This window comes from Diplotaxodon limnothrissa, linkage group LG13, assembly GCF_057381915.1.
Source record: "Diplotaxodon limnothrissa isolate DT_005_m linkage group LG13, D_limnothrissa_male_GT1.1, whole genome shotgun sequence".
In the NCBI taxonomy this organism is placed as follows: domain Eukaryota; kingdom Metazoa; phylum Chordata; class Actinopteri; order Cichliformes; family Cichlidae; genus Diplotaxodon; species Diplotaxodon limnothrissa.
Window position 1 is genome coordinate 14,660,774 of NC_140608.1, and position 25,439 is coordinate 14,686,212.

Genomic DNA, 25,439 nt, shown 5'->3' on the forward strand with positions numbered 1-25,439 from the left:
GGTGGTCTCAAATGGATAAACAGTCTTACTTGCTTTCTATGAAAACATGAGGAATAACACTGTGAGTAAAACAGACATGTTGATTTTCCCAAAGCTAAAGGTTAAACTGAGTTTTCTCAGTGGCCAATGGCAGAATCTGGTTGTTATTGGTGAATGATTAAGTCCAGTATAACCTGATCACCCGGCCTCTTATTCTACCAGATCGATTGGTTTTATTGTGACTCTAAGTTAGTCTAAATCTTTCAAAGCAGTAATATAATAGGCTTGTTTCTACAGATACAAACCAACCTAATTACTTTAGACCTGATTAAATCTCCCTCTTAAACTGAACTTATCCTTGGCTTACAAGATTAAATTCAGTAGCAAAAAACAAATACTCTAATCAAATTGTAAGGCTATGAGGTTTAAAATCTAAAATGATACAACTGTAAAATTACATCGATGAGATCATAGAATCATCCTGCTGCAGATTACAGAAGGGTGCTTTGAATGAACCTTAAAAGTATGAAATTTGTCTGTACCCCCACCGATCTAGTCTTCAGTAAAAGTTCAGCAACTGTGCTTCTGTAGAGCTATTAGAGTAACTTTTGTAAAGAGGCACACTGCTACTGGAGCCTGAAGAAAAACCTGGTTATTGGATGGTAGTTATAGCAACAATAGTTTTATGTGTTACTAAATTTGTGAGGAAACTGTAAGGGAATCATGCTGTACATACAACAACATGGATCTGCTGATGGTCTAGGTCAAGTATGTGAACTCACCATCAACATCAAACTTTCAGTTTCTATTAGAACATCTATATTCCCGTGCAGACAATGATAATTACATTATAATTGTAGAACATATAGACATTCATTTAAACTCATTATAATTGGAGCGTGCAAACACAGTGTTTTGTCCTTCATACATTATGTTTGGACTAAGATATGGAACATACTATGATTTAATGAACCACTAGATGACTAGCCTTCCTACACTGTTAGTAAAACATTCTTACTTAATCATGAAGCAGACAGACACTTGATGTAGATTCACATCCAAATGCTGCGATATATTCTGGGGAATTTAGGACATCACGCTTCTTCAAGGATCTAGGTCTCATGCAACCTTCTTTCTGGCTACAAGGTGAGAATAAACCCTACCTTCCAGTAATGTGAATCGAAAGTATGATACAGTGGGCGTAAAGCTATCATGGTGAGTGATTGTTTGTTGTGATTACAGCATAAGCAGTCTATAACATACAACCATTTTCACCCAGACCATTTTTGTCCTTACAGGCCTCAACATCACAGCTACACATTTTATAGTTCGTTCTCTTTACAGTCTTGTGGCTGTATCTCTGGGGTTTGTGCCTAAAGCAGATTAGATATCTTCTCAAATCTGCAATCAATAAAATGTAATTAAAATATGAAGACACCAGTATCACACATGTGGCAAACAGCAGTGTAAAATGAATTGATAAAGAGCGTTACCTGGTACCATATGTAACCTGTGTCAGCGGTCTGATCCTTAGTATTATCTTCAATACTCCCAGGGATTCAAAGTAATCCTCGTGATCATCGCATTGTTGTTTTGATGTCCTCGCTGTGAAGGCTGCTCGGTTCTGGCAGGCAATTCATCAATGACATTAACTATACATGGTGCCCCATTCATTTGCACTATTACCACACTCACCACGCTGAAGATCTGAAACTTTTTACTGTAATTGGCGCTATTCTTGGCGTCTCGTCTTTAAACACTTGATTGGATTAGCCTCGCGGTTTGACAACGACGGGTCAGAGCCACCAATAGCCGGTGGGGTGAGATCAGCTACACCGATTTAACTAATCCGTCTGACGCCCAAAGGTGCGGTGGATCCCCGGTGTTGGTGCGCTACAGAGAAGCCCGGGTAGAACGGACGATCTCGGCCACGCCAGTGGGCAGGAGCTCGCTGCTGTGGGGCTGCTCCTCAACAATGATCATAACACTGCGGGCTCTCTTCGAACAGGGGGTAAGAAACCGTAGTAGCCTCGTCTTGCTGCGGGAGTCTGTACTGGGACGTTTATCCATCGCTGTCCAGGTCGGGGTTTTTTTTTGCGCGCAGCTTGTCTCTGCAGGGTCTGTACCTACGCAGGGACAAAGATGAATAACGACCGTCCAGGGTTGTGAGGTGGGCGCTGGGAGAATTTAAACTACTCAGCGCTAAGTTAACATAATTTTATCTCATGTCCTTACTCAGTCACATGCCTTCGCAGGCTCCGTGCAGCGTACGCTGGTGTAGTGTACGCCGGTGTGGGTGAAGGAAGGAACTGATGGATGGACTGTAGATGGTACCCTTTTTCATAATATGCTGTGGATTTCTGCAGAGCATTCATCCTTTACAAATTACCCAACAGCTTACAGGGGATAATAAATATTGACTTCGATTCAATATTATATCTTCTGTTCCGCTACATCAGTGACTATTCCGGGAAAATACGAGTCCAACTTTGAAATAATTTTATTGAAACCACTGTAATATAGCATATATATGATAAATACTGACAGTTTAACTAAGGTAAAATAGAAATTTAAACTAGCATCATTGATGTAAGAAACCCATCATTTACTACGTTGAAAAATGGATAGATAGATAGATAGATAGATAGATAGATAGATAGATAGATAGATAGATAGATAGATAGATAGATAGATAGATAGATAGATAGATTAAAGGAAATATCTTCAGTTCTAGACTATTAAAAATATCCGAATAACCTAACAGACTTGACAAAGGAGGGAAAACAGTATAAAAAACTATGAATTCCCTTTGCTTGAAGCTGTTCCAGAGCTTCACTTCATACCTTCACGTCATACCCCTGTGAAGGATTTGCAACAAGGTCAGTTTTAGGAAGAGGTTGGGATCTGTTTCCAAGGTGTTTTGTTTTGGACACTATTCTGTCTGACCTGTGTGTTCAGTGATCCACACAGCCTGGAACTTCCACTGTCTTTATGGCTGTGTGGGTAAATTGTATGACATTCACTTTGATTATTCACTTTTCATTACAAACTGAAAGCTGGAAATCACATTTCTGCATTGCTGAGCTTTGTTGACTGGAAGTATGATCATTATTTTTAGGGCTCTGATTAATTTCCCTTAACAATAGAATATTTATTAATTTTCGGCACTGCCACTGTGTTCATAACGAGTATAAAGCATGCAGAATAAATATATTTTTCAAACGGAAGTTGGCCAAAACTATTTTTAAATAGCTGGATACATAAGCGGAAGCGAGGATGGATGTAGGAGGAGGAGGTGGGTGTGTCTCTGTGCACGAGTGACGTCTTGTTGGTGGGACGCATGCCCCGTGCGCACTGCGCGTCCCGGCCTGTCAGTGGCAGTCAGATGGAAACGTAGGCAATAAATTTGGTGAGGTCATGTATTTTTAAGCCGCGCAGCCGAATAAATGATCATTCAGCGGCGGCATAAACAAATAGCCCGCAGCCCCGGAACGTTTCACCGCTGAACGAGCAGCCGGGGGATCGATAGTTTGATGATTTGATGACAGAGGTAAGAGGAGGATTCGCACCTCCGCTCCTCAGACGTGCTTATTGTTTGGTCGTGGGGGGAGGGTCACAAGTGGCTACGTTCACGCCGCTTCACCGAGCGGCTGTTGTGTTACATTGTAGCCTCACTGATTAACAGAATCCCTCTTGTTTGTTTTAAATGTCGTCAAAGTCTGATAGTCCGTGTACGGTTCGCTCACAGATTCAGGGAGAAGCCGACCGGTGTCATCACCGACTGTGTCAAAATCAGGGCCTGGCTGTCATATCGCGATGTGGCCGTTATTATCACCGTCAGCTATCTCTGCCATCGACTGGACAAGGCAGAGGGGTCGTGTGTCCAAGGTTAACACTCTGACATGGGTTGAAGATGAATAATAGCGGTCCTTCACTCGGTCTCTGTTATTAATGTGTATCGCTGAGGCGCAGCGCGGTCATTTTCTTCTTGTAGTCTTTTTCCGTACATTCTCTGCGCGTATGCGCTGGAAAGCAGGTTGTCTAAACTTTTGATTGAGCATATTTTAAGGTTGCTATATGACAAAAAGTGTCCACGAGGCAAACTCTAATAAACATGTACATGGCTGACATATCCCTTGTGTCTGTTGATGAGTGATGCATGTAAGCTGGGACAATGGGAGATTGTATTCTGCTGTGGTAAATTGCAAATGCTGGTTTTCTTGTGTTCATGTTTATATGTATCGCTAGGAGCTGACTGAATGAAGTATAGACTTTGGAAGCTATTTGTTAAATCGATAGAGTGAAGCAACTTTTTCTTTTTATAGAAAATAAATGGTGAATCATTAGAAGGCAGTGAACTCTGTGAATGACCTGCTGTATTTGTGCTTTTGCAGAAAGCCTGGGGCTGCTCGATGATTCGCAGCACTCTGCATGCCTTTAAATCCGTCCAAACTCCCAGCTTCTTGAGTGCTGCATGAGACTACTAATGTGGCTGCTGAAACCCTTATAAATACTGCAGCTGACACATAACTGCAATCTAGCAGTGAGGCAATTGATTTTAGGGGAATTTGCTGCTGCCACGTGCAGTTCTAGGCATCAATACCGGTTATTTCACATTAGGGACATTGATATTAACACAGTGTGTGACCAAGTATGAATATAGGGCACAAGAAGATATCAAGTGCAATTTCCTCACTGTAATAATCTGGCCCGAATTATCATCACAGATAGCCATTACTGCAAAAAATAATGGCTTAGATCATCCGTCATATGTGCAGCTAATAACTATTCATATCACGGCCATCGCTACATACCAACAGCGGTGCCGTTTAAGCCGTCATAACTTGGATGAGCACAATTGTCTTCCGGTCTGGAATATAAAAAGAAGCAGCATGTCTATTTTCATATTGTGAGGGAGGTGGATGTTATGGACGTCTTTGTGACGTTGGAGGAACAGAAGGAGAGCTGACTCACTTCATTCTGGCAATTATATCCCTCATATGGACTGTCTGTCGGAAGAGTGGAAGAATGAGAATGGGGAGGGTGATTATGTCACTTATGTAAGAACTGAAGAAAGTGAAAGGAAGCTGCTTAGTTTTTCTCCTTTTTTAGGTTTTAGGCGTTTCAGTTTGATGAACATCGTGCGCACCAGTCGGCATCCATGTGTTGTGTATTATCTGGGCTCGCAGTCTCATGGTGGAAACTGACCCAGTTAACATGTGCCCGTGGAGGACCTGCTTGTAGAACTGAGCTGGATTCCTGGGCTGGGGTCCAAACTCAGCGGAATTATCACCGGGCTTGATTTTCCATGTGATAGAGTCACTCTCTGAGTTGCTTCATATGATGAAGTAGACCTCCCCGCGGCCTGCTGTTCTGCCACCACGGCTGACGATATCAAATCTGCCGTCTTGGTGCGTTTCAGAGTTTGCTGAGATGAGGAATTGCCCGCAATGCTTTTAGTGTGAAATTCAGCACTCTCTTTTCTCCTTTACTCCTAATCTGCTTTCTCTGGAGCAGGGAAGGACAAGTGGGATATCTATTGTGTAGTTCTGGCTCTGCAAAATATTTAAACGCGTCTCCGTCTCCACAGAGGACATTTTTGGATGCACAGAAGGCAGTAATCAAAGATTTCACCATGAATAAAAACAAGAGAGAAAAGGAGTTCTACAGCGTCGATGTGGGGGACTCAACATTCACCGTGCTGAAGCGATACCAGAATTTAAGACCCATTGGATCAGGAGCACAGGGTATCGTCTGGTGAGTGGTTCAGCCTCATTCTTATTCAGTCAACAGCTGCTTGGAGAAATAGCGGTCACTCTTTCCATTAGTCCACGACAATCTAATTTAATGACACCTTCTGTTACTGATAAAACTAAAATTCAAGCCCACATCAGTTGTAAATTGTGCCACTTTATGTTACAAGCTCAGACCTCGAAGGTGTTGAACTTGAGTATCGTTATTTTTTTATCATGTCTTACACCCATTTATGCTGATTTATGTGCTCTTCAGCTCTGCTTACGACCAAATCCTTGAAAGAAATGTTGCCATCAAGAAGCTGAGCCGGCCGTTTCAAAATCAGACCCACGCCAAGAGGGCGTACAGAGAGCTAGTCCTAATGAAATGTGTCAATCACAAAAATGTAAGTGGGCTAAGTACTCAGATACTTTTCACCAGTAGGAGACATTGTAATGGTTTCAGTGTGTTTGAGTGTGCGTGCGACCCAAGTTGTATTTTATTTTGAAATGCCACGATTTTGATTAATGCAACTTTATACCCGCAGATCATTGGTCTGTTAAATGTATTTACACCACAAAAATCATTCGAAGAATTCCAAGATGTGTAAGTATCAAGTTACACAGGCAGTGTACAATCTAAATATAATAAATCCTGTCACGTGTTTTCTTGAAATGCCTCTTTAGCTTAAACTGTAAATGGTTTCCGCTCCGTCAGATACTTGGTGATGGAGCTGATGGATGCCAACCTGTGCCAGGTCATACAGATGGAGCTAGACCACGAGAGGCTCTCCTATCTGCTCTATCAGATGTTGTGCGGAATAAAACACCTCCATGCTGCCGGCATCATTCACAGGGTAAGCATCAGCTGGCCATGAACACACACACTAATGCCAGGGAGTGTTCTGACCTGTTAAACCTGCTGTGATACTTGATGCTGAGGTGTTAGGGCAAACGGTCATCCGGCACGCCTTTAAGTGGTGAATGCAGTCTTTCAATACAGTTTTAATGACTAAACCCCAACAGAAATCGGATTACTTCATAATTATATTGTTATTATAAAGCATATGTTGTTATAGCTACTAAATGACAGAGCAAACATTCCTAATAAAACATCTTTGAACAAAATCCTGATTTTCTATCCGTTCTTGTAAGCTGATACAGACTTCTCACCTCCTCTGACGATGGAAGCTGAATCATTTTCTCATGGATCAGTGAGAAGCAGGTGTGAAATGAATGGGTGCGCTGTGATTTACAAGAGCAACGCATCAGTGCTGCAAGAAACATGCAGCCAAGTGTGCTTGTGGCACCGATACCTGACAATTGCCGCTTACTGACACGAGTACTGATCAAACATTGTTCAAGAAAGAAGCATTATTTTCTCCTTAGCATGAAACATCAGCCTGTTGCCATGAGATTTATGTGAAAGTGAGGAAAGCATCTCAGTAAACACGTCTGCCTTTTGTTGAAACGGAGAAGGAGGTTCTAAGCCTTTTTGCTTGTTTGCTCCTCTGTAGGACCTCAAGCCCAGTAATATTGTCGTCAAGTCAGACTGCACACTAAAGATTTTAGACTTCGGCTTGGCTCGGACAGCTGCGACGGGCCTCCTGATGACACCGTATGTAGTTACACGGTACTACAGAGCACCTGAGGTTATCCTGGGCATGGGCTACCAAGCCAATGGTGGGTGATTTCCTTTGTGCTGTATCTTATTAGTCTACACCGTCTGCCTTTTTAGATTTTCAGTGTAAAAAAATGAACTTCCGTTGCACCATAGTATGAGGCTTTAGAGATAAATCTTGCTTGCTTTAAGCTGCATGCTTCTTTACACAAAGGGAAATTGCTTGCTAACTCACCTTTTATATATAACTAACCTGTTGCTGTGCATTCTCCTTACCTCTTATTGGCTTTGTTCAGTGGACATATGGTCAGTGGGCTGCATACTAGCGGAAATGGTTCGGCATAAAATCCTTTTCCCAGGAAGGGACTGTATCCTTGTGTCTTTTAAATTCTTCCTCGCCGTTTTTTTTAACAGTCTTTTATAAAGTTTCTGTCAGATTTTTCTCTGTTTCATCATCACGTCATTAACTGTCTGTTCAACAATGCTTTCTCCCACTCGAGCTCACCCACATCCGGCTGTCGCGGCTTCGCTTCTGTTCTAATCGCCGCACCTCTTCTGTTCCGTTTTACATTCTTCTCACTTTGTTTTATTTTTGTTCATTTGTGTCCTTTTTTTCCCTTCTCTTCACCGTTTTTGTTTGCATGTCCACCTCCCTGCCATCTAAATGTCCACCTCCAGTGGATGTATGGTCAGTGGGATGCATTGTGGCTGAGATGATCAGGGGAAGTGTGTTGTTCCCTGGCACTGATCGTATCCTTCCCCATCATTGATTTATCACTGTGTCATCACTTCATCTAGTGTGAAGAGATCCACCACCATCCCGAGAGTTTTTCACTCCGCCATTCCACCAACATTACCTCTGTCATTCCTTTGCTGCTTCCACATATCGAGATAAAATGCAGGCAAATCTAGATAATAAATGGTGGTAGCCGGCGAGAGAGTACACACTATAGTTATTTATTGGCTGAATAGAAAAGAAGTGAATAGCCATGCCACCATAGATCCTGTGTGCAGATATGTGAGTAGAGCTGTTAGTGTTTGCACCTCAAAGAAAGCTAAATGTCATGTTGCCCTTATGGTCTTTTGGAGCGTATGTATGTGGCCTTTTCCCTTAACATTTACGCTTCAGACATCGACCAGTGGAACAAGGTAATTGAGCAGCTAGGCACTCCATCTCAGGACTTTCTAATGAAGCTGAACCATTCAGTAAGAACGTACGTAGAAAACAGGCCCCGCTATGCTGGATACAGCTTTGAGAAACTCTTCCCAGATGTTCTCTTCCCTGCCGACTCTGATCACAACAAACTGAAAGGTGGTGTTTCTTGTCATGACTTAAACAACCAATAACTGATTCATCAAATGACATCCTTGTGATCAATAGCACGGGATCTTAATTGCCATCATTTTTTTTGTTAACCCCCACAGCAAGCCAAGCTAGAGATCTCTTATCCAAGATGTTAGTAATTGACGCCTCCAAGCGTATTTCGGTAGACGAGGCCCTGCAGCACCCCTATATTAACGTTTGGTATGATCCAGCTGAAGTGGAAGCGGTAAGTGGATCGCCGATACTGCGTGATTCTTGAATGTGTTACATGAGATTTTAAGTGGAAACTTGGCATCACTCTTGTACCACCAATGTGCCATTTAAACCATTTTTTCGTTCTCAGCCCCCACCAAAGATCCCGGACAAACAACTGGATGAACGGGAGCACACCGTGGAAGAGTGGAAAGGTTAGACAGCTTCCTGTGACTGTAAATGTTTGACTCTTAATTTATTATTTACCTGCCAGACAGAAGCCACACAGAAGTGAACCAGAAAGCTATGATGTTTGAAAGTGATACTTAGTATGATGTGCACGCTGTGGCAAATTACCAGGTGGTCAGAGTTTGTGATAAGGATGTTATGAATGGTGATGAAGCGACCTAATCAATTTCTATTAAAATAAAGCACAAAAAAACATATCCAAAGAGATCCAGTAGAGCAGGATTGACTGTATAAATGCAAAGAAACATCAGGTGAAGCTCTGCATCTTTGCCATGGCTGCCAGATGGTGTATTTAGTGACTTTAGACACCTTTTTAAAGCCTCTCAGTTAGTGTTTTCCACTGTGGGAAACCTGACTCTATTGGGCATGAGAGGACTTAAGATTGTGAGTAAATATCACTTTCAGTTATGCAGCAGGATGAGCTCATCCTTATCCCTGCCAGGTGATAATGACCCCTCAATCATTTTTAGAAGGGTCACACCAGCACAGCCAGTCCAAATTAGTAACATGTTGCTATTTGGACCGTACAGTATGCAGTACACTCCAGCTATACGGGAAAGCATATGATGATTCCTCTTTCCCTCCCACCAGATTGAATGAAAACAAATTTCCTTTTTTTTGCAGAGCTGATTTATAAGGAAGTGAGTGAATGGGAGGAATGGAAAAGGAACGGAGTTATAAGAGGCCAGCCGTCTCCTTTAGGTGAGTGATCTTGAGAACTTAGGGAGATAAGAAGGTGGAAAGGATTCATCTGCAATATTTTTTTTTCACATAATGTTTGTTTATCAGATAACAAGACAAGTTGTAGTTTCATAAGATTCAGACACCCACTCTCTGTGCACGACTGAGTAATGCACAAATGGTTTATTAGCAAAGCCAGTGAGACATCAGGATGGACTGCACTGATATATCTTGGCTTTCTAGTCTTACTGACCTCTTAGAGGGCTATACAGTACGAGCTGAAGAGAGTGGGATGACCCACTTAACCTCCCGAGCCAAAGTAAATGATGCACATCCTGCTTGCCCAGTCCCATCCTAATATAAATCATTTGTAGCAGAAAGTAGCTTATTTTCTTGTAAAAGACCAGAAAATATCACTAACCTGTGTATTTTTGACGAAACGTAGGCGTTGATGTGTGTTTTTCGCAGCACAGGTGCAGCAGTGATTGACAGCCCTCCTCAGCCCACATCTTCCTCTTCCTCTTCGGCCAACGACATCTCGTCCATGTCCACAGAGCCCACTGACCCAAGCAGTGACCCCACCATGACCTCGGAAACAGACAGCAGCTTAGACGGTCACACCTCTTTGGGCGCGCTGGCCTGCTGCAGATAACGTTAGACACGCGGTGCACATACACGCGAACAACGCGGAAATGTCCTTTCTCATCAGCGTGTGTGATGGGAGAGGGTTTAGGCCAATGAAACTTGTCATGTTAGTTTGTAGAGCCGTGCTTTTTAATGTACAGATTGTCCCCCCATATAAAGCTGTAAATGACTGTGGTTTGCAATTGTATCATTATTACTGTATTTTTGCTGCAGAGAGTTTTGATGTGAAACTGTGATGTATGTTATGAAAGAGACGGATCTGATTTTTTTTTCTTCTTTTTTTAGCTAGTACTACAAATTCAGATGCCATACCGTTAGCACTACCATTATGTTGAGTATATTTTTGTATAGTTTTTTCTTTTTGGGTGGGGGGTGGGTTGGGTGGGGCATTTGAATGAACACTAATTCTGTCTAACAGTAAACTATAGCACACTTGATCTTGGATCTTGATGCAAACCGATGATTTTATTTTGATATTGTTCCTCATCTTGTAGAAAGTGCCCCTTGCTGCATCCAAGTTAGCATATTTATAGCAAACAGTCTAACGGTCAATGCCCTGACACTGACCTTTTTTTTGTTACTATAGCGTACTGTAAACTGATTGTATTCTGACTAGTTCTTTTACTTAGATGTAATTTGTAGTTGACGGTCTGTTGGATGAGCAAGAGCTGGATGAAAAGAGAGCGAGTAGAAATGTAGAATGAGTCGATGATTACTGTGAGCGCTGTAACAACCCTACTGGCTAGATTGAGTGCTGTTTTGGGGACATCACCAGACACCAAGTCTAAATTAGTCACTTTATCCTACTGTCTGATATTATCTACAGCTGTCTGATATTTAAGATATTTAATTTAAGTGCCCTTACTCAATTCCATGATTTTTAGTTCTCTTCCATTGCCGATGCTCCTCTCTTCTGTGGTGCATCTTTCTGAGTTCTACCTCACACATGCACTCATTCAAACATGTTTGTGAAGAAACAGTATCTTGGCACACATCATTTTGAAAGAAATGCAAAAAAGTATATATTTTTTTCTGTATTGTTTTCTGTATTTATTTATTTATTTGTTTATTTCAAGCTAGGATGCATTGTATGTAATGTACATTTAATCCAGAAGCACTATTTATATGCATTTTGTTTTCTGTGCAGTATAGTTCATGGATTAGTAAAGTTAGTGACAGATCTGTACATTTTACTGTAGATTGCACTGTACTTATGCTTTCAGAGAGTTGGGAAACAGACATTTGCTTTTGCCAGGATAACTTTTTGTAAGGCTCAAATTCCCAAAATGTCCTTTTTGCCTGATTTTTTTTTTCATGGTAGGGCACTCCAGGCAGTAACCCCTAGCATCAGCTCCCAAAATGCACTTTGGGGAATGTGACGCTGTCCTGACTCTTGGCCACAATTCAACTTTTTATTTTTTTTTATTTTTTTGCTCCTCCTTCATTGTCCTTAGAAATAAAACCAATAGAAGAGACTAAGCAGGATTTTGCCTCTGAGTAAATCTGATATTAGTGCAGGTACACGTGGGGAAAAAAGAGCCATTCAGCACTACTGGTACAATGCATTCTTCTGATTGGCCAAACACTGTCAGCAACGAGTTAACCTTTTATGGTGTCTTTTGGGAAGGTCACTTGCCTCACTAACAGACCAAATATATACATCAGAAAATGGAAACTGTCAACCTTCAACTCCTGCAAATAAAAGAGTTGAATTTTAACGTCTCACATTATTCTTTCTTTTACTAAAAGCTTACCTTTCTTTCTAGAATATCAGCATCAACAATAACGTATCTATGTATTATGTACCTCATAATTTTTAGTAAGGCCTTTTCTGGTTTCTTACAAGGAAATTTCAATTGCTAATTAAATGACCTATGGTATATAACAGCAAGGAATGACAAATAAGAGGTGCTTGGTCCAGAGGAGTTCTTGTTTGGCACCGGCACTGGTCAGTGTAGGCACAAGAGAGCTGTACTAAAAGATGGCAATTAGTACTGCGCTAGAGGTATTTGGTCTTCAAAGCTTTGGGGCTGGTTGGGCGTCCCAGTAACTGAGCTCCTCCTCCACTGATGGACCAGATGAAGGCAGGCTGGTCTGGTCTATTTGGTCCGTGTTGCTCCTGTAGTTAGATCTCCGAGGGTTTTGAAGAATTCCTCCATCTCTTGCTGAAGGAGAATGTTGCGATTTTCTGCATCTTGATGAGCCCGCTCTGAGTTCCTGAGTCGGATCTCCAGCATGTGAAACTTCTTCTTCTCCTGGTCTAGCTCCTCCTCGAGGCGGTTTATCTGGGACTGGTAGTTGGAACAGGACTCTTCCAACCTCAAATGAAATAAATATAATTAATAATAAATATTACATGTATGAATAATAATGAATAAATAAATAATACATTTTGATTTTGAATGGCTATTCTAAACAGAATGACAAATGACTCATTCGTACTTGCGGATACGGACTTCATAGCTCGCCCTCTGTTTCTTCAGTTCCTGCCTGAGCTGGGCCACCTTGCTTGTGGCATCTTCATTTGTTTCTGCAAGATCATCATCTTCATTGCAGCTTGGACTGTGATCCAAAGTATTTGCACAGTCCTTCAACTGTGTGGGCCTCTCTTGACTCGGTTCTAATTTTGTTGCTTTATCACTCCCTTCTGGCTCAGACAATGAAATTTCGTAAGACGTCCAGATGGACGAAGTGTCAGCAGGTAGACTTAGACTGGAGGGGGCCACGTTGTCATAAGCAGACAGTCTGTGGGATTGGTGGAGAGCTCTGTGAGACAAGGATGTTCGAGAAGAATCTTCATCAGAGTCTCTGTGAGAGTCTTTAAGAGTAGTTTCTTTAAGGGAGAGGGTTGAATCCTTTAGCGATACAGTTGAGTCTTTTAGTCTCTCCCCAGATGAGGTGGTACGTCTGTGTGCTCGGAGGGATGACAGACCATTCATTAACCAGTTGCTCCCCCCGGCAGCCGACACGTCCCCTGCAGATCCCCCTATTTTCCCTCTTGGCCCACCTGAGGTTGCACTGCCCTTGAAGGTGGATCTCCAGGAAGGCAATGCTTTAGCCTGTTTGCTAGGGCTAACAGCTGCATCGCTTCCAACTTTTCCTTCAGTCTTGATGTCTTCCTCTGTCTTGCTTTTGCTCTTCCCTTCAGTCTGACTTTCCTCACCCTTGTCCAGTGTAACAGGGCTCACTGCTGTTACTTTAATGTCTGTAGAAGAAGTGGAAGGTTGGGCTTTTTCATTAGGCATTTTGGAGCTTGTCCCTGAGGGATGTGGGTGGTCAGGGTCTTCTTGTGAAAGCCATTCCACCTTGCACCTTTGGCTCTCCTGGCGCTGTATGGGAACTTTAATCTCTGTTTCTGGCTCCTCACGTTGGTAAAGTCGTGAGTGTTCACTAATCAGCACAGTCATTAGGTGCTGCACCTGCGTACTTCCTGTTTAGAATGGCAAACAAAAATACAACAAATTTCTCAAGTTATCTTGAAACTTTGTACACACTGATTGAAATTCATGCTTTTATTCACAAATTTGCATTAAATTAGCAAAGATCGATGTGCTCTCTAACCCTCCATCATGGTGACTGGATCCTCCACTCTGGGACGAAGGATATTAGGTCCAAACACAGTGGCCAGGTTCTGAACACTCATCTTATTCTCATTGGAGTGAGACTGCACCTCATCCAGAAACCTGAACAGACACAACCAAAAGCAAAACTTATTTTCATATAATCATCAGTGCTAAGCTTTGCTAAAGCTGGCTTTAAAAAATAATCAGGTCGGATGATTGAGAGGTCTCATTGTGACTGGTGCGTGGGATTTTTTTTCCATAATGTAAGGAGTTAGAGAAGATATGCAATTATGCACAGTGATGTCACTTCCCCTGATGAAGACAATGTGGGTGTAATGAATGTCTCTGGTTTGATAAGCTGACAAATCATCAGTTGTGAAGCCGTGAAGGCAGAATAATGAGTCCCATCACAATGACATCAGCACTGATATATATATATATAGGTGACAAGATACACTTTACGTACTTGCAGATGTACTCAAGGAGGTTGTAGTTGACCTGAGGAAGTGATTTCACCTGTTTGCCGAGCTCTGTAATACCCTTGGAAAAAAGTAGATGTTTATTGCTAAGAACAGATTTTGAAATGTACCAGTAAAGTCTTAAGTAGACAATTCAATACCATTTCTTTATCCTTGGTAAGAAGCTGAGCGCAAGAGAGAAACTGTGTGTATTTGGAGAATGGGATTATAGGCTCTGGCAGCTCTCGTATGTACAGCTTTAACAGTGATGCCACTGTGTGGACGTCTGTGGAACTGAAAGAGAAAAGGACTGCACAATATAGAGTACTATTCCATACAGATAATGGCTTAGCATACTGTTGTGGATAAAATTCCCCCTCCCACTGCCTCACCTGTCAAACACTGGCTTCTCACCGCGGTCAAAGGCATCCTGCAGTTCTCTAACATGATTGGTCTGTCCGGGGGCCCTGAAAAGGCCTTCCTCCTTGAGTCCATTTTCACGGATGAAGCATACACACTGCTCAACCAGCACAGGGACTAGTCTCTGAGGGCCACATTGGGATTCATACAACATTGTCTCCTCTAGGTGCTGCCCAAAGACACCTTCAGTCACAAAACCAAGAAATTCATGTGACTAATAGCTCAAAAATTTTCTTATGCAAACCCCGTATCCCTTTTTTAAGGCATGCAGACCCTTCTGTGTTCATGTGTGTCTATATTAGGACATTTTAAAGACTCAAACCTCCACCAAGTGGAGCCCATATAGCTCTACGTATGGCTCTGACCCATTCTTCCATGTCGCTCTGGGAGCTGGCCATCAGCAGGAATGATTCATGGCTTATACCAGTTCGATCCTTTTCTCCAGCCCCTGCTGAAAAGAAAGCCATGCTTCAATTTTGTCTTGGTCCCTATAGAATAATGACTAGCACATTTCAAATTCACTATTAATCATATGGAATCAAACACAAAACAGATAGCACCTCTGCAAATTAGATTGCAAGTGACTTTGCAGAATTACTTTGTTTACAGATCCAGCTGCTAACATCAATATCAGTATTCTCAATAACCTCATTAGCTCAAGCGCCCCTGTAAAGTACAAAGACACAATCATGCAGCTCTGCCTTTTCTTCCTCTGGGTGAACACAGCTTGATGCCACCCCGGATGACATTTCAGTTTGACATTTAGTTCATTTCAGCACAGCTTTGATTACCCTATGTGGAATTCTCTCCCGTTGTACCCCTTTGCCTTTGAAGAGGTGGAAATACTCAGCAGAGATAAAAGCATAAAACTTAACTCACATATTTTAGAAAAAGCAATACAAAACACAGGATTTGAAAAGTGGGTTTAGCAAGGATTGCACATGGCTCATTGTGGAGAATACATATTAGTACCCGCATTCATTGCTAAGTCCTGCACTGTGGTGCATAGTGTGTTGTGTGTGAGAGACAAACAACCCAGAAAGAGAAGGCTTCCCATGGGACACCAGCAACTGCAGCATGCTTTTCACTCTTTTCTCTCTCTGTCCTGGACCTTTCCTCACATGTGTTTTCACACTGTTTTTTTCAACTAGACAGTCTTTTCCTACAAGGTCACATGAGACTGAGGGCAGTGTATTTGCACATAATAAACCATTTATTACAAACTCTACATTTTTATTGCCAGCCATTTTCCTAAAATAAATGTGTTTTATATATTTCTGGAACAGCTAAATTGAATGTATGAGGGAAAAAAATCCACTTATATTCCAATGGAAATTTGATATTCATGCTTCTGTAAAAAGAAATGAAACAGCTGATTTTATGTAAGGTGGTAAATAAACAAAAGTAAAGTACTCCATAAAAAAATTAAAGTACATTTGGATATTAATATTCAAATCCATTGAGCAGCAGGAAGGTGTTCATGGTAAAAAGAAAGTACACCCCCTTTTAAATTGGGATTTTATGCATCTAGATATGATAAAAAAGAATCTGCATGTCTTAAAATTATGTAAATACAACCTCAGATGAACTACAAAACTGTGTTGTTATTTATTTAACACGTGCTAAGCCATAATGCAGAGGCAGTGTGTCAAAAATTAAGTGCACCCTTACTACTTTGATAGGAATTAAGGAGGTAAGTAAGAGCCAGGTACTGCTGATCAAATGTATTTAATTTCCTGATCATCAGACAGTGATCATCTAGAAAGTAGATGTTTGGCAGTTTGCTTCTGTGGAGGATTCAGATATTAACCAACACAATGCCTAGGAGGAAATATGTCACTAATGATCTTAGAGATGCAATTGTTGATTTCCAAACAATTTGAAGTCTATTATTTTACAGTTAGAAAGATTATTCCGAAGGGGAAAACGTTTAAGACCTTTGCCAGCCTTCCCCAGAAGTCGAAGTCCCAGTAAATTCACCCAATGGTCGGACCATGAAATACTCAGAGAAACTGAAAACAAACAAACAAAAACCTTAAGAGATAAGACTCTACAGGCCTCAGTTAGCATGTTAACAGTTAAAGTTCATGACAGTAGAATGACCTGTCCGAACAGTTGCCAATAAAAAGCATCTTATTTCCAAAAAGAGCATTGCAGCTTGGCTTAGGAGGGTTAAAAACCTTCTTTGGACAGACAAAATCAAACACAGCATTTTAGCACAAACTGTCAAGCCCAGTGGTGGATTGTGATTTGGGCTTATTTTGCAGCCAGAGGACCTGAGGTCAAATGTGAGGTCATCAATCTGAAAGATAAAGCTTAGATGAAGCAGCAAATCTACAAGAAAATGGTTGAAAATAAAAAGAATCAAAGTGTGAAATGTCCCAGTCAAGGTCGAGACCTCAACCATGAAATACTGTGGAGGGATCTCAAGCATGCTGTGGACAAATGAATGCCCACAAACCTCGATGAGCTGAAGCAATGTTGTAAAGAAGAGTGGGACACAATTCTTTGACAATAATTTAGGACACTGATAAAATCATACAAGAAATAATAACGTGAAGTTATTATTGCTAAAAGTGGTTTTACAAGATCATGTCAATGTGAATCACATAGTTTTTATACACTGCTTTGGCATTTTGGATTCATTTTGGTTAAAGAAATAATCATGTAATATGTATGTGTTGTTGTTGTTCACTTCAGGTTGTATTGAAATGGTTTTAGGCCTCGTTAAGGATCAGATTATTATTATTTTTATCACATCGTGATATATGAAGCCTTAGAATTAGCAAAGTAAAAACTGTAATATCTACATAGAGTACAGTGGCTCAAACATACACCTAGTGAATGCATTTAGCATTATCAGTATCAAAAGTAAAAGTGCTCACTGTGTACGAAAATGGCCCCAGTCCGGGATACATTATATTCTAATTACATTAATTATTAATGCATGCATTACTGGAGGATCTTGCTTTTACGTTTAGTTGCAGTGGGGCACATTTATTTACAGCTGGGTACTTTTATCTGTTAGAATTCATTGCACTTTAAGCTCATTGTAAGCATGATTTATGTATATCTATATATAGTGACATTTTGAACAATGACATCAGGGAGGCATCTTAATATCCTAAAATCATTCTTCACTGTGACCATCTAAAACTACCAGATGGTACAAGAGATACTTGGATCAGCACAGGTTAAACAGAGGTTTGCTGCATGTATAGTCTGATCACAATTTTAAGCAACACAGAGAAAAGTACCGCTAGGTAAAACATAAAGTTTGACTTAAAAATCTAAAGGGAGCCAAGTGCGAAGTTTTCTATTTGGCACTCGGTGCTAAACAGATTGTTCAGCATCTCTTGAACAAGGCTTATTTACTTACTTGTTTCCTTATATAACAGAACTGTCACTATGCCAACTTACCTGGAACTATTTCAAAAAGGTGGCGGCCAGGCTCGTCCTGATTGGCAGGCACCTCATTGACCTGACTACCCTGTAGAGGAATACAACCCTGCCGGAGAAAGGCGAGGAAGGTGTGAGATATCAGAGGTTCTGGACAAGGGCGTGTAGTGAATGTTAAATATTATGGAGCGCTGAGTACACGGGACTCTGGGCAATTGTCCAACAGAGGGAGGCAATGATGATGGAGGGAGGAATGACTCAGGGAAACATCTCTTCATCTACTTATCCTACTGGTGCTTCCTGATGTACTAGCATTTTTGATCCTTTCAGCACAGATAGGGTCAAAGGTCAAAAACTAAGTGCTTCAGACACAACCACAGGGTAGGTAGTTACCACATAATCAGTGTATGTGTCAGGGCAGTAACAACACGCTATGGCTTTAATGGAGACTGTGGGGAGGTCTTAATGGAGCTGATTTTCTGTGTTAAAGATAATGATATTTACCCAGCCATAGCTCGACACCAAGTATTTCATTTAGCAAACAGTTTTTAAAAAAAAACACACGGTCACTTTTATTTCACTTGGCTATTTAAGAGAATGGAAAACACATTTGGTTTTATTTTAGTTGAAAAACACAGTCGAGTGATCAGTTTTGGGTTCTAAATACTAATCGGATCAGTTCAAGAAGTTGGCTCAGATGTTTCAGGGGGAATACGATGGAATATAACAGAGCAGCCTTGCAACAGGTGTCAATATCTCATATGTGCTATTTTGCAATACCTGTGCTTTGCTTTCATCCTGATCCTTGTAGAAATACAGAGCTTCGGTCCTCAGGACAAACCAGCGCAGCTGCCAGTTTTTCATGATACTCCGCTGTCTCTTGAGCCAGCCCGCCTTCAGCGCTTTCTCATGATCCAGAGGAGAACAGGGCCTGGAAACCCTTGTCAACTCTCCGAGAACCATGCTTTTGGACCGTGCTGCATGGGTACACACATTGAGATCAGAAAAAGAGTGACAGAGACAGTATTCCACAAAGACACGGGATAAGTAATTTTCTAAATCTTTCTTTGTAGTCTCCCTCGGGTACCGCTAAGCCCACAGCATGGGCCATGCATCAAGATTTCATCTGAATTCAGCCTACAAAGGGAATGCCTCCATTTCACTGCAAAGCCATCTTGTTTTAAGAAACCCGTCTATTTCTGTACATGTTTTAATTTGTTTCAGATATTAACAAGGGCATCCATTATTTCCAGTCTCATTGCTATACATAGACAGGTTTTGCTTTGGATCAGACTGTGCTTTGACTGCTACAGCCGGAATTAAAATATGGATTATATATTAGCATCTGTATGCCAAAGGAATGGAGCAAAAACTGTGACAGTAGAGCGATCCCTGGGGAGTCAACCAGCAAGAGAAAAGAGAGAGATAAACACAAGGCACAGGCAGAGGGGAGAAGAGAGAAATCAATGGCATCTTTTTTCCTTGTTAATTGCATTTTGCTTTCTGCTGAGGACAGCAGGGAAGGTATCTTTAAGGGCCTGGACAGAGATCTCTCTTTCCTTTCCCTCTCCTGTTTCTTCTCTTCATCTCTCTCTTCCTCTCCCTCCCTCTCTCTTTCTCTCGCTCTGTTATCAGCTCTCTGTCTGGACTCCTCATTTCTATTTCTCCCCTTGCTGGACATCCTTCCTTTGCAGAGTCATGATTGCTGAGAAGGAAGAAGAATGACTGTGTGAAGCAGTCATTTCCAAAATGACAGCTGAAGCAGGCTCATCAAGGTTTATAAATACAGCAGATATAATGTAACCGTGTCTCATACTTCTATATAAAAACAAAACAAAACAAAACACATAGAAAGTAAAGCTTAAAAATTGTATTACTGAAGTAAAGTACAGCATCTTCAGCAGTATTTGAGTGAATGTAAGCCTTGAACAGAACTATAGTCATACGTTCTGGTGCAAACATGACAGCTATACATCCGCCCACCGTAGTATCAAAAGTAAAAGGGCTCACGCTGGTTAAGATTATTAATGGTGCATTACTGTAGCGTTTTGCTGTTTGGTTTCATGTTTGGTTGCAGTGAAGCTGACTGAAACTATTTTATTCACCACTGAGTAGTTTGCAATTTAAGCCGATTGTAAGTGTTGTAAGGGTATATATAAACAGTTTAATCTAAAGTAACAAGGTCTCACTGTGGTGGTAGCAACAGTAGTGGTATTTGAATATATTCTATGAGGTTTTACCTTGTGGATAGCTGCTCCAACCTTTAAATGATTGAAATGTAAATTATTTATGTATTATTGAAATAATTCAGTTATTAATATAAAATGTATTATATGTCATTACCATTTGAATGAGATAAGGGTGCAATAATACATTTATTAGTGATGATGATAAACACAGCTCAGTTCACAATGGTTTTCCTCTCAATTTTGAATCTATGGTATCTCAAAAGGACCACATAATATTTGCTAAAGCCCTTATGTTATCCACTCAAATGTTTCAGTAATCATCCAACTATACAGATAATAGAGAAGCTTCATCTACATCATTCACAGTTTTGTAAATGTCTTCCAGCATAACAGAGTAGGATCCAGACCCAGCTCTGAGATGCTGTTTGAATTTGTCCTAAAAGATGCTGCATAAAAGGGTCAGTGGAGAGCAGAGCTGGGAATCTAATCAAAGGAGGATACCATTACAGCAAATGAGAGATGGCAAGCGCACAAGACATGGCAAGCAACTACAGCTACTGCACTCTCTGACTGTATTCGTGAAGGAGAAAGAGGAGGCACTTCTCCACCCCATCATCTTTTATGATCCGATTTTTACGGCTGGTCTAGAACAAGTGATCAGCTGCCAGGGGGGAAACGAAGGAACATCTTCGCCTAAAGACACAGAAAAATGAAGCTTCACGAAGAAGATGTATCGGAACAGCAATTTCAATAATAATCATTTTTTCCTCAAATTAAGGTGGCAGCTGTCACAACTGCCCGTGGCACCTGCAACAGTGTGCCAAACTGTGTGTTATCTAGCAACCGCTTGCTATGAAGAGCACAGGAAGTATTTATACACTGCATCATGATTTACAGCTTCCATATTAATCTTCACAATATCATGTGAGAGGAACATATATTTGGTGTCCCAACTTCTGTGGTCACAAATGGATTTTACCCAGCATTAGAGGAACTATGTTTGAGAGTCAGCTGTTGGGATTTACAGGGGCAGAGAGTCACGCATTCCTCCCAATTGGATCTCTGTCACCTGCCAAAAACCCACAGCCGAATAGCTGGGGGAAACCTTGAACAGAGATACAGTCATGCGTTCAGGTGCACACGTCAGAATACAAGTGATTTTGAGACCGATAATTATCTTCCCAGCACCGATGCTTACTACAACGTGCCTCATCTCCATCAGAATTAAATCTTCTAGGAATAAGGGTAGTGTAATCACCTGAGGAAGACATGTCGGATTACATCACCCTATAGTAGAGCCTGTTAACACTCAGTGAGCTCTCCACAGAACAGCTGAAGCCACTACACTCAGGATCATGCAAGAAAATGAATCAAATTGCTAGTAAAATGCTCACTAGGATGCAAGGACACACTGCTCTGCATGTCATTATCAGTGAAAGCACTAATGACAATATTGATGATAGACAATGAAAAAGACAGCAGACTAAGCTCTGCAGCAGCAGCAAGTTAAATAAAAAAGGAAAAGAAAAAAGAAGCAGAAAGCAGCAAGAAAGGAAGGCAAGACAGAAAAATGAAGCCAGGATGAAGGATGGAGGAAAGGGAGGAGGGACTGTGCTTACCCCGGCGTGCCTGTTTTATCTTGGGGCTCAGCATGGTTACCGTTGCTATACTGCTCCTTCTCACAGAGACATGACCGCATCCCTCTGTTCACACACTATTCCTCACATACACGCTCTACCGGCTCCTCTCGCTGTTGCCTCGCCCTGTTACTCCTCATCCTCTTCGAGCATCTCTCTCCCTGGCTCACAGTCTTGCACTCTGTCTGATTTTACACTCACACACACATACACACACACACACTTAACCTCACACTCTCCTCTGGATCCCCTCTTTCCTTTACGTCTGACTCCCCCTCTCTGTCCCACTGGCCCAGTACGCTGTTGTTCCTTACATACCTAGAGCCCTGCCTACTCTCTCCCTCTCTTTCTCTTTGGTCTGTCTCTTTATCAGTCACTCTGCCTTCTGCTGCACACTCTCAGTATCAATTTCTCACCATCTATACATACGTCTGGCTTGGTGTCCTCTGTCTTGTCATCCTTTTCTGTGTTTTTAGCTTCGCTATTGCTCCACAGTCTTCACAATCCCCACAGCTGGTTGTGGAGATTTGATTATGGGCTCATGTGAACCCTGATGTACAACCTCAGATCAATATATTTGATTCCACTGACATCAGTCTCACCACTAAGTGTTATGATGCAGTGAAAGTAGATGTGACACCGCGATGTCGACGTATAGCTGTAAATCTCAGAAGTTTTGCTGATATCTTTAAATGGAATTAAATACATTCAACCCCTGTGACAAGCAGGCATTTAGAAATGTAACATTTATTCAGCTGTTTTAAGACTTTAGAATAGACATATAAAAAAACTGCAATGTATGTGAAAATGTCTGGATATCCTTCTAGTTCTAAATTCATCAACATCAACTTTTTTTCCTAAGGACATCTTCAGAACTTCACGATTTTTCTATTTCTTCAGACCTGAAGAAGCACCTACCGCTGACTCCCCTGAGGTCCTGAGTCAGCCGAGCACCTGGTGAGGATCTAAAAATGAAGCTTATTGATGCACAACAATCAGAGACAAGTTATAAAAAGGTTTCAATTTCCTCTGTCTGAAAATGTCATTAAAAATGTCACTTAGAGGAAGTCAAGACAAGAACTAGAAATCCATTAATAACCTTTAGAAAAAACTGTCTGCTTGGGAGGAGAGATGGTGCATCATCCACAGCCACAAGTCAGTGTATGAAGTTTGTAAGGCAACATCTTGATCTGACAGCTATTATCAGATAAAGTAAAATTAAGTCACAATCACTCGGACTTTGGAGAAAAGTCCATTAGACTTTTCTAAAGCATTAGAGCAGTGGATCCACATAAAGTGGAAAACACTGAAATCCACTTAGAAAGCTCTTCCCCTGTCAGGAGATTAAACTGAGGCCAATCTTGCTGGGAGGCAACATCCCCATCCACTGGACCGCCCTAACATTAACATTTTAAAAGAATGTCTTTTTAAATCTCTGTGTTTTTTGTGTGTTTTTTTAAAGTATGTAAGCTTTGACCATATAATCCATCGCAGACATTTGGCAGAACAGATTTTGGGTGGACATATGTTCAAATCAAACAAAACTGTATTGTAAACACTCATATTAAGTATCCTGTTTCACTCAGGGTGAGATTTACAGTCGGACAGTAAATGCCAAACTACCTCAATCACTCAGTAATTTGTGTGGTAAAAACCAAAAGTCTCGAGGGTGTGATGTTCTTGTTCCTGTTCAGCTTGTTCTAAGGTTGTAGTCTGTTTAAAAGCCTCCAAATCATGAAATCAAGAGGGTGGATGAGACCAATATACATTACAGAGACACTGTAAGAAGAAAGAGCTGACTGAGATTTCTGTAACAGTCCGTTATTTACAAATGACACCAAACGTTAGGACTTTATGAAGGAGAAGCATTTGTAATAACATAACTTTGGCCATAGAAACAGCTTAAACTCTCACAGGCAGTACAAGGATCACACAGATGGATACAGAAACACTGATGAAAAAGACAAAACAAAATTACTACTTAACTTCATTTGAGAGCTCAGATGAAGTTAAGCTTAAAATAAATAATCAGCTTGTATTATATGGTGACATTCAACACAAAACAAGTTAAAAACTGAGCTTTACCTGCTAGTTCCTTTGCTTTGTCACTGATATATGGAGTCCTGTTAGGATTCATGGCATTGAACTTGTGTGCACCGTAGGTATCCTTCTCCACCGGGGCCATCTCTAGAGCCATAACACAAGCAAGCAAGCACATTCAGGCTCTAAACAATGACAATACTGAAGTCTCAGTCCTCTGCTTAATAGCCAATCTCCAAGAAACAAATCAAATGATATTCACATGCTCACAGAAAAGGGACCACTATAGTTGCTATCAGTAACGCCTCTGACTTGTCTCTCAGGAATGCTGATGTGAACAGACGGTGATAGAGGGAAGGAAATAGAGACTGTCATGCGAGCACTTGCCATGTCGTCTTGGATGGATAGACCGGACGACTCTCTCTCTCTGGAGCCAGACTCTCCGTGCAGCGAAAAAAAAAAAAGTCACACTGTCTGAGGCATCTGCAGTGATAGGTACTGCTTTATAGGGAAATAACACGCAGCTGTGGGGTTCTCCCACTGTCCTTGTCCTCATTTTTAGTCTGTCTCTCACTCAGGAAGTGAGCTGGCCCGATGAAGAAGTGAAAACTGCTGACTTGTGTACAAAAATAATATTAGTTTCTCCTTTAAATGGCATCACTGTACTGCTCGTATCACTAACAAGACAGCAAAATAAAGCGCTGTAAATGGTTTTCCAATATGTAAATCAAGGGGGTGATGTCAGGTCAGAAAATTGTGTGAAACATATTTTCTTACAGCATAAAAACATCGTCAGTATAAATAAAATAAATCGGGATATCAAGTGGCAACCAGCTGGAGATGAAATCAAGACAAGAGAATACAGAAGGTTAAAAAGCCTTTATGTGATCAACTTGATCACTCCATATGTACAAGCGGCAGTACAGCAGACACTGAATTATGTCACACGACATGGCCACTCACACAGACCAGACACACCAGCCTCTGGGGTGTGTGGAATATCATCTATAATCTAGAAATACAGTCCTGAGGGACACATAGGAAATGAGTGTGTGTAATTGAAGGCATGAAAAAAGCATATCCCATTAATGAGAGCAGAGGAAGTGTCATGGCACAAATGACTCGGAGCAGGTTAGAGAGGTAACGACATTAGGTTGGGAAGAAAGTCTTTTGGGTCGTCTGTTGTTAACCATTATCTCCAGCTAATCACTGGACTTGCTAATTTTATGAAAACACAGTAAACTTTGATCAGTTGTATGTTTTACAGTTTTACAAAAGTTTATTTAGAGCAGCAATAAAGAATGACATTT

The 25,439-nt window shown here is 41.2% G+C and overlaps 2 protein-coding genes across 4 annotated transcripts; one reads left to right on the forward strand and one right to left on the reverse strand.

Moving 5' to 3' along the window:
- The first annotated feature begins 3,348 nt into the window (after positions 1-3,348).
- mapk8a (mitogen-activated protein kinase 8a) lies at positions 3,349-10,751 on the forward strand. 3 transcript variants are annotated; one of them, XM_085369948.1, is made up of 12 exons: positions 3,349-3,529; positions 5,570-5,736; positions 5,989-6,118; positions 6,260-6,318; positions 6,430-6,568; positions 7,229-7,394; positions 7,629-7,700; positions 8,462-8,644; positions 8,758-8,882; positions 9,000-9,063; positions 9,722-9,799; positions 10,252-10,751. In XM_085369948.1, exons 1-12 carry the CDS (start codon positions 3,521-3,523, stop codon positions 10,428-10,430), a joined length of 1,371 nt encoding a protein of 456 aa, XP_085226074.1. In that variant the 5' UTR covers positions 3,349-3,520; the 3' UTR covers positions 10,431-10,751. The 3 variants fall into 3 exon arrangements, with proteins under 3 accessions (XP_085226074.1, XP_085226071.1, XP_085226072.1); XM_085369945.1 differs by lacking the exon at positions 7,629-7,700 and adding an exon at positions 8,011-8,082; XM_085369946.1 differs by lacking the exons at positions 7,629-7,700; positions 8,462-8,644.
- A 1,593-nt stretch (positions 10,752-12,344) lies between these two features.
- On the reverse strand, positions 12,345-24,307 carry arhgap22a (Rho GTPase activating protein 22a). Its single transcript, XM_085369944.1, has 10 exons — positions 24,175-24,307; positions 19,044-19,240; positions 18,285-18,372; positions 15,187-15,315; positions 14,837-15,047; positions 14,606-14,738; positions 14,453-14,526; positions 13,985-14,106; positions 12,866-13,853; positions 12,345-12,742 (listed from the first exon to the last, which is right to left on the reverse strand). The coding sequence occupies exons 1-10, from the start codon at positions 24,305-24,307 to the stop codon at positions 12,523-12,525; spliced, it is 2,295 nt and encodes a 764-aa protein (XP_085226070.1). The 3' UTR covers positions 12,345-12,522.
- Between the last annotated feature and the right edge of the window lie 1,132 nt (positions 24,308-25,439).